Below are 10,576 nucleotides of genomic sequence, written 5' to 3' on the forward strand. Positions count from 1 at the left end.
CATTTTATTATAAATTTGTCTCCAATTTTTTCCCATGCGTTGTTTAGAACCTTCTTTAACTACTATGTCTTGCAAACGAAGAGAACTTACAATTTTTGAACGTGGAGAAGTCATTGGAGCTTGGAAATGTGGAGTAAGTGAACGAAAGATAGCTGAAGCATTAAATTGTCCCAGTTGTACCATTCATAAGGTTATTTCTACTTACAAGATACGTGGTGATGAAACACTCCCTCCTAGGACTGGAAGACCGCCTAAAATGACAGAAAGGGATGGCCGACATTTAATAAGAATTCTTAAAAAAGATAGGAAAATGACCCTTCAGGAGTTACATGAGAATTTCGTTGATTCTACTTCCACACATGTATGCAAAAAAACTTTACTTAATTATCTTCATGAACAAGGTTTTTATAGTCGAGTAGGAGTAAGAAAACCTCTTGTTACTGAAACAAATAGAATTAAAAGACTCAACTGGGCCAAAGAACGAAAATTATGGATAAATGAGTGGGACAGTGTTATTTGGAGCGACGAATCCAAATTTGAATTATTCAGAGGAAATGGTAGGAGATTGGTTTGGAGAAGGCCACATGAAAAATATGATATTGAGTGTTTAATACCTACAGTAAAGTCAGGTCAACAAGGAGTGATGGTTTGGAGATGTTTTTCAAAAAACAATCTTGGTCCATTAGTTAAATTAGAAGGTAAAATAACAGCCACAGTATATATGAATGTACTGGAAAATTATTTATTACCATTTATTAATAATCTAGACGATCAGGAAAATTTTATTTTTCAGGATGATAATGCCCCTATACATACTGCAAGGGTGGTTAAGAGTTGGGAAGAAGAAAATGAAGTAAACAGCCTTCCTTGGCCCGCACAGAGCCCAGATTTGAATCCTATAGAGCATTTATGGGATGAATTGGAAAGGCAGGTGCGGGCACATAAGCCATTACCAAAAAACAGGGAGAATTTATGGGAAATACTTCAAGAGGAATGGTCAAATATTGAAGCTGATAAATATCAAAATCTTATTAGTAGCATGCCTCGTCGTATCTCTGCTGTTATAAATAGTAAAGGTTACCCAACAAAGTATTAATAAAAAGTTGAAGGCTTTGTCTTTCAAATAAAAAAAGATATTAAATTTGGCGTAGTAATTTATGAATTATTTAATTTTAAAAATTCGCATTAAAATTGATCGACATCACGTGCTTACTGACTTTTTTCCAGGCACTGTACGCGCAATGAATAATTATGAGGCGCAGTTTTAAATTTAGGTTAAGTGTATAAATTTTATTTGTTATTTTAATAACTGCGGTCCGGAATGACGTTAAACTATCGATTAAAACATAAGGGATCGTCAATATTTATTAAATGAATGAGGCTTAGAAAAATTGAGGCTTAGGAAATATCAATAAATAGGATTAGATTTCATTTAAAGAATTAATAATCCTTTTACCTTTATTATTATATTTCGATTCTTTTAGCCTTTTTCTTACGATGAAAAAGTGCCTCCTTAATATTGATAGAACGTATATGAAGGGAAACTATCGCAGTTTAATTCTAAGATTTAATTCGATAGAAATTATTCATGAGGAGATATTATCAAAGTAAAAACGTAAGTATAAGATATTTCCAAATAAGAAGAAGAGAATAAAATTACGAATAAGGAAAACCTCAATTAGGAAAGAAGAATCATGATATAAAAAAATCCTTATTCAGAAATAAAATGAAAATCTAAAAATGGGAAATCTAAATTAGGAAAAGATGAAATAATATATTTGGAAGACATATAGATTTACAATTCAGTATAAATAGTGGATTAATTCGATTTAGAAAGTTCAGAATCTCTTATAATTTTTAGAGTTAAAGTTAATATAGTTAATTCGTGATCCGTCTCAGAACCAGTGAAAGGTACTAATACATATCGGGGAACTATTATAGTAAATCAATTATTTCTTAAATAATTTTTTCGTGTAAATTTATCAAAATTTTTTTAAATAAAAATGTTTGAAATGTTTAAAAAATATAATAAAATTTTAATATAGTCTTTGTAACTGTTGTATCTCTGGGCAAATTCAACATCTATGCATTTTTAAGGGTTAGGGGCTGGAATCTGACGTTGCTAAAGAAAAAATTTTTTAATTAATGGTGCTATGACAAAAATATTATTATATTTAAATTTTTGTAATTTTAAGCCATCATTTACATTACTTTTGGATTAAAAATCTTCATATAATTTTAGCTCAATTCCAATTTCAAATTTAGTTATAATTTGTTATATTTGTAAATATGTGATTTCTCACCATCTAGTGATCCTATAAGGATGAATTATAGCTATTTGGAATCCTCTCATCATGATGAATTGAATGGTGGTAATTCTATATCTCTATAATCAATATATAACACAACAATTATGTGCAATTATTTAATATTAACATATTATTAACCAGTTATATATCGATGATAGAGATATGAAATTATTACCATTCAATTCTTGATGATGAGAGGATTCCAAAGAGCTATAATTCATCCCTATAGGATCACTAGATGGTGAGAAATCACACATTTACAAATATAACAAATTATAACTAAATTTGAAATTGGAATTGAGCTAAAATTATTTGAAGATTTTTAATCCAAAAGTAATGTAAATGATGGCTTAAAATTACAAAAATTTAAATATAACAATATTTTTGTCATCGCACCATTAATTAAAAAATTTTTTCTTTAGCAACGTCAGATTCCAGCCCTAACCCTTAATAATGCATAGATGTTGAATTTGCCCAAAGATACAACAGTTACAAAGACTATATTAAAATTTTATTATATTTTTTAAACATTTCAAACATTTTTATTTAAAAAAATTTTGATAAATTTGCACGAAAAAATTATTTAAGAAATAATAAATCTCTATAATAGTTCCCCGATATATATTAGTACCTTTCACTGGTTCTGAGGCGGATCACGAATTAATATAGATATTATAATTATTTTATATAATTAATATATTTTATTATTAAATAAAGGAATATTTTGTTAACGACTCAACGTGGTATATCACGGGATTGAGCGTTACAAGGTCTATACGTAGTACGCGTAATTTGCGCAGTTTATGATGCCACCTATCCGTTTAAACCATTCAGAGAAGCCAAAAAGTACTCGACCTGTTATTAGTGTTGAAGTAAAAAAAGAAATTTGTGAATATATAATAGCAAACCCTGACCTCACAAGCAACAGCTGCTAGAATACCTTTAACTGATATGATATTGTAGCAAAGAGGAAAAGAATTTGCTAAAATGTTGAATATAAAAGAACAGTCAAAGTGCACTAATGGCTGGGTATATAGGGTTAAAGTGCGTAATGGTCATCAAAAAGTTAATCTATCAGGAGAAAGCTAACAGTGCTCCACTCAAGACTCTTCCAGAAGAACATTTACGTTTACGTACTCTTTTAGCTAAATATAATGAAGATATTTACAATGCAGATGAAACAGGACTATTTTTTCGGATGAACCAAAACATACTCTTGGTTCAAGTAAGATTTCCGGGTGAAAACAAGTAAGAGATTTATATTAAATAATAATTGATCTCTTATTAAAAAATGATTTATCTTGATTAGTGTTGGTCTCCGTAAATAGTTGTAAGTCCAAAAGTCAAGTAAATATAATTTTTGTAAATCAGAATTACTATCTTTTAGCTAACCACAATAGTGTAGTATTTACCTGTTACAGCCAATTTACAGCTTACGTTTATAATATTACAACTACTAAAGGTCGTAATTCGATATATAATAATCGTTACTTATGGCAACCAAAGCCGCATTTCAATTCATTTATGTAGTAATTCTACAGATTCTCATAAATTTTCACCGCTTGTGATTGGGAAATCAAACACGCTTGTTTTAAAAATATCAACAAGGCTTCTTTTCTTGTAACTTATTATGCCAATTCCAAAGCATGGATAAGGTCAGATATTTTCGTTGAGTGGCTTCACATCTTGATAACTGGTTTCGTATAATGGATTGATAAAGATAGTTCTGATTTAAATGAGGATGAAAAAAAAGCAACAAAAAGCCTAATATTAAACTTACTAATATTGAGTTTATTTATCTTCCTCCAAACACGACCGCCCACCTTCAGCAAATGGATGCTGGAATTATCCACAGTTTTAAATCCAAGTATAAACGAGAATTTTATAAGCATCTGATTCAACAATTTGATAATGGGATAGATCGAAAAAGTAAATGTAAATTTTTTTAATTACTTTTATAAACTTTATTTTATTTGATCATTTAATTTATTTCTAATTATAAAATTATTAAAATTATTATAATCAAAAATTAATAAATGTTTCAGAATATATAGCTGAAGCGTGGGAAAATGTTACTCCAACAACCATTCAGGTATACTTCCAGCTTCCGATTTTCTTGTCAATATGCAAGATTTTGAAATAGATAATGAATCAGATGAATTAGATGGAATTAATATTGGTTGTTTGCCAGAAGTTGATGAATTACGAGAATATCTCCGAATACTTTGTCAAGATATTCCGACTGTAGAACAACCCAATGATGAACAAATCATTAATTTGTTGCAGAATGAAGACGAAAGTGATGATGATAGTTCAGATGAAGACGTACTGCTAGTATCAGAAAAACAAGTTGATGCATTAAAAATATTTATTAATTATTTTGAGCAACAAGAATTTTAACGTTGATAATTTACGTATTTTTCAAAAATATTTGAGAATGGCTAGAATTAGAGAGATAAATTTGAAAAAACAAAGCACTCTATATGTTTTTTTAGAAAATAGTATCAAATCGTTTATTTTAGTAATTAATATCGTTACAATATAATATAATCATCAGGAATAGGTAATATAATAGTAATAAAGGAGTTTCGTTACGCAAAATGCAAATACATTTTTTGTGATCGATAGGCGGAAGATTAAATATATATATTCATTTGAACATTAAAAATTTATATATAATCACATCACTCAAATGTGTGACTATATGAATAGAGGGGCTAACTGTATTCGCAACTACAATCCAAGTACGAATTTGACTCAATACCCAAATCTTCGACGCCCTCAAATGTCAAGATGACACCTTCTCCAAGTGATGATGAATCATCTCCCAAAAACAAACGTATGAAACAAACCATCACCTATAGAGTGATAATCAGATTATGGAGTGATTATTTAGATCATAGAGTGGTAATCAGATTATATGGTTGTACCATAACTAGTCTAAGTGGACTCCGTTATTAGTTTTTTAAAATGCAACTATACTATATAAATCTCGTGCAAATTAAATATATTACATAACTGTTAAACAATGTAAAATAAATATTTCATCATCACCCGACAATTCGTTATCGTTGGCTAATGTACACAAGGTTTTTGGTGTAACCATATTTGTTGTTGCGAAAGCAATTATTTATCATATTTATCATCACTATGGTCATACAGAATATTACGCGAATTTTGTATAAATAAAATCTCACCAACTAAATTTTTTGACATTGTGAAAATTTATATCAAATAATAAACATTATTTTCGTTATTATTTTTTTTTTTGGGATAAAAGTATGTCCAAACTCAATAAAGATGTTCTTTCCCTAATATTTGATTTATTACAAGATGATTCAAGATCCCTCTTTTCATGTCTAATGGTGAATAAACTTTGGTGTGAAACTATTATTCCAATTTTATGGAGGAATCCTTGGCGTTATGCTAGTATTAATTATAGTAATAAAAGTTATTTATTCACCATTATTTCTTATTATTTATCTAATGATATTAAAGAATTCTTAATGAAGAAAGGAATCCAATTATCAACGATTTCATCCAAATCACTATCTTTTGATTATTTATCATTCTGTAGAAGTATCAATATAAATACTTTAAATATTATAATATCAATTGGTTCTTCATTAGCATTTAATCAATTTCTTTTACAACAAGAATTTTACATCCTCTTCATGAGAAAATTACCCGAGTTGAAGTGCTTAGATATGAGGTCAATTGAACATCAAATATTTTATTTTCCAGAAGCAAAAACTCGCTTTAAAACATTATGTGAATTAAAATGTGATACATCTATTGATTCTTCATATTTTTATGGATTAGCATGTATTTGTCAATATATACAGAGTATCATCATTATTAATGTAAAAACTGAGTCCAATCCTGGACTTGTTAAATTAATTGAAGTTCAAAAGAATCTCAAGTATTTTGAATGGATTGATGATTTTAATGATGATGATTTAGCAGATCCTTATAAAGATATCTTTCTTGAATTAGAAAAAAAGGGAGATATTCTCAATCATTTAGTATTATTTTTTCAATGGATTGAAGGTCTTGATTATCATTATAAATCAATGCAAAACTTACTCCCAAAACTTCATAAAATAAAAACCTTAATAATTAATGACATCAGTTTTGTTGACGAAACCCTATCAAAATTATTAGTTTATAATGATCTTGAAACTCTTAATGTAAGTTACATTACAGTATATGAAGCTTCTATCATAATCGAAAATAGTGGGGGACGTCTTAAAGAAGTATCATTAAAACCTTGTAGATTTTTAATGTGTGCAAGTAATTTTAGTGTGGACTCTCTCATTTTTATCCGTAAAATTTATGAAAATTGTCCTTTAATCGAAAGTCTTTCACTTTCATTTTCATTATCAAAAGATCATCTCACTGAACTTGAAAATTTACTAAAAGTTTGTCAAAATTTGAAATCATTATTATTAATTAGAACAAATATGTATGAAAAAGGAAGTGAAGAAAATTTATTAAAATTATTAATTAAATCAGCACCAAATAATTTAAGAGAACTTAGATTTCTTATTAAATTTGAATTCTCTTTGAAAGTCTTTGAGGAATTTTTAAAAGAATGGAGAGGACGACCTGCACTTTCTATATTAACATCTGATCCTATTTATGAAAATGAAGATTATAAAAATTTGATTAATAATTATAAAAATGAAGGAATAATTAAAGCTTTTAAGGTAGAATCTATATGGAATATAGAAAATATGAACTTCAAAATACAATGATATCATGTTTTTAATTATGATTTAACGTTAATAAAAGATTTTATTTTATAAAAGTTTAATGTGATTCTTATTACTTCCACATATGTAAAATTTTGTTTGTTAACGATCATAATACAATCAAGGATTAATATAACAAATACTTAACTAATATGATACTTATTCTTAGATTTCTGAGCTGGATCAAAGTTATCAAAGTTTTCAATAGTCAGCTGCTATTTTCGTCAATTTTTTGTTACTAGTCGGTCAGTAGTATTTTAGTTATAGACTTTTTATTAAAGAAAATTATTTTTTTAAGCAATGAATATTCTTTCTTAGTATACCAATTTATAGACTCAAAATAACGCTTACAGAATAAATATATTTTATAGTTGAAATACTCAATTACTTGTGTCCTAACCTGATTATACATCTTGATCGAAAAGTTTAGATAGAAATAATAAATATAATTTACATATAATATTCAATTGAAACATAGATTGAGCTACAGTATCTACTATCTAGTATATCGACTGTTTATATACACAGTAAGTATGACAATTAACGAAATTATACGCCATTTATATGATCATTTAATAAAAAATGTAGTGAATGAAATAATAATGAACATCATCCAATGGATCCACCAACTTCAATAGTAGTGTTATAATACTCATCATCTTCTAGACTTCATTATAATTTTGACTTGAAAAAATTGTTTGTACATTACTATTATTGTCAGATTAAATTGTCCGAAGCGGGAGCGGAGGATTTTTACATAACTACGCAAAATGCAATGTTCGTCGTGAATTTACACGCACGTGATCAGGTGTATGTACCTTAAATTTTGATATTGTTAACCTACTTTTTTGACTTATTATTTGCTTAGGCTTTGTTATTCTTAAATTTTGTTAAACTTTAGATTGGACTTATATTGAATTATTTGGATTTAACCTAATCTTTATTTTACAAGAAAAATTTATCTCGAAAACAAAGTTAATTAGTATATATAATCAATCTCAATGATGTTCTTTTTAAATCGTTGTCGTTTGAAGACTTCAAAATATAAAAAATCCAAAAAGTTTCGAGAGACTGTTTGAAGAAAGGTGATTAATTTCAATGATTTCTTAATACAATTTTATTTTATTATCATAAACAATTAAATTATTATTTGATTTCAGTATTTAATTTATTACCACAATTATATTGTTAACACAATTACTCTCCAGAACCGTGAACGCTTCGGACGTTTAACGGTCACCGTTGTCTAATTAATTAAACACAAGAGTAAGTGAGCAAATAAAAATTTAATGTTGAACAAACGAACAGCTAGCAAATGATCCATACGACCATACCACACTCATACTAGTTATTTAAATATAAAGTTCTTATTATGTAAATATTAGAAATAAAAATATAATATAATTAAATGATTTATAACTTGCATTAATGCATTCTATATTAATGATTTTTCTTTAGTTAGTTTAAATGTTACATAAATGTACCTACCTTTTAACAGTGACTAGTACGATAGTACCCAATAAAGAAACGAAAACAAAAAATAATATTTATATCAACCTTAATGCAATAATGATTTATTTGTAAAGGTAAACTTTCGAAGAATTACTTGTGTTCATTGTAGTCAAATTATTACAATTTTTTTTTTATTTGCAATGCTAAATTTTTGCACTTTAAGCATGCATGTATCGATCAATTTTCTCGAAATGACAATTAATTATAACGTTAAATCAATTAAAGAAAAACATATACCTCAAAAAGATTAAGATGAACGTTGGTTAGGAAGATACAATCGTAAGCACAATTTGTAACATGTAAAGCCTCGTATATTGATAGATACTACGAGCACAAGGTTAATTCAGGGAAGAAATTAATAAATACTCTATAGAAAAGAAATTGATAAAATAATAAATGGAGAGTGTAACAAGTATGGTATGATGTTAGTGTGTCAAGGTATATGGTAAAAGTATGGCAAAAGTATAATATACCCATAATTTTTTTTTAACCATTTTATTAATTATTATATTCGAAGTCAGTGAATAATACAAAAATACATAAAGTAAAGAATAAATTACTGATAGCCCTATAACTAACCAGTCTATCTAAAAGGACTATAACTAACTAATAAAAAATAAATTCTAATTGTTGAATTTAAAACTAATTGTTCGTTTGGTTACTAAACTAAAAAAAAAACATTTTTACGAAATTTTTTTGATATTTTCCTGTGTTTTTGAATTTCTACCTATTCTATAATAAACTTGCTACAACTAATACATTGGTAACGCTAAATACGAAATAATATAAAATATTAAAAATAAAGCCTAATTAATTCCCGTTAAACGGAAACGTATTAGAATAATAGCCAAAAATTCTTCACTTGACTACGATAATCTGTAACCCTTTTCCAACGAAGAAAAAACCTTGACCTTACTTTCAAATTTGTTTACTGTTGAACGACATATTGTTTATTCGCTATCAGAGTCGGCTCTGCTTCCCTGAACTGTCACAACGCGTTTCTTATTTTCGTTCAATTTTTCAGTTTCTGATTCCACTTATCTTTTCCTTTACTTATTGTGTCTTCTTTACCGCTAATCTTGTTAATTTTTTCACTAAAATTGTTGTTTAATTGGTTGAATTTTTCGACTACTTCTTTACTCGGCACTGTTGAAACCATTGATACTAGGACTCGATAACGCATCTTCAAATTGTTCGTCCTCCGATGGAGGATGTGAACATACCCATAATTCACATGGCACGCATACGTACATATTATTTACCGATATTTTCTGAATAATATTTAGGTATGATACGATATAAAATATTTGAGAAAATATAGTGGTAAATTTAATCCCTATAAAAAAAGAAAATTCGGAATTTGTCCTGAAAAGTATGGAAAATGTCCGGAAACTTTCCGTGCGTCCGGAAAACATTCGGAAACGGTCATGTTTTGGAACATTTTCCGGACGCTCGATTCTGGACAAATTCTGGACAAATTCTGGAGTGTCAAGAAAATGTCTGGAATTTGTGCGTCCGGAAAGTGTTCCAAAACGTGACCGTTTCCGAATGTTTTCCGGACGCACGGAAAATTTCCGGACATTTTCCATACTTTTCAGGACAAATTCCGAATTTTCTTTTTTATAGGGAATTCAGTTATTTGCATTAATAAATACTGTATGATTATCATATTGCCACGTTAGTTACTAAAAAAGTAAATAATTATTTTAACGATTAGTTATTTGTTAATAATCGTAAAAACAAGAAATTATAAATTCAAATTATATAATGTGTATTTTAGTAAGCATTACGTTATCTCGCTATAACAACATCTTCGGCATTGATATCGTGTAACTATCATGTGTTATGTGTAACATCCCGTGTATCTGCATTAAACCGTGCATGCTATGTTAAGCTAATAATAGAACTGCGTTACACAGAATCATCCAAACTGATAATTGTTACATCACTCGGCCTATAAAAGATTTTCAATACTTTTCCTCCATTTTTTTTCTTGGAAAT

General features: G+C 28.0%; 2 protein-coding genes across 2 annotated transcripts; both read left to right on the forward strand.

Annotated features, from left to right (window-relative positions):
* Positions 1-34: 34 nt before the first annotated feature.
* OCT59_000228 (uncharacterized protein) lies at positions 35-459 on the forward strand (the record flags this gene model as incomplete). Its single annotated transcript, XM_066138687.1, has 3 exons — positions 35-133; positions 209-361; positions 454-459. 3 exons carry the CDS (start codon positions 35-37, stop codon positions 457-459), a joined length of 258 nt encoding a protein of 85 aa, XP_065988160.1.
* Positions 460-5,590: 5,131 nt separating this feature from the next.
* On the forward strand, positions 5,591-7,066 carry OCT59_000229 (uncharacterized protein; the record flags this gene model as incomplete). The annotated part of the gene is made up of 1 exon (XM_066138688.1): positions 5,591-7,066. The coding sequence occupies one exon, from the start codon at positions 5,591-5,593 to the stop codon at positions 7,064-7,066; it is 1,476 nt and encodes a 491-aa protein (XP_065988161.1).
* Between the last annotated feature and the right edge of the window lie 3,510 nt (positions 7,067-10,576).

This window comes from Rhizophagus irregularis, chromosome 1, assembly GCF_026210795.1.
Source record: "Rhizophagus irregularis chromosome 1, complete sequence".
Taxonomy (NCBI): domain Eukaryota; kingdom Fungi; phylum Glomeromycota; class Glomeromycetes; order Glomerales; family Glomeraceae; genus Rhizophagus; species Rhizophagus irregularis.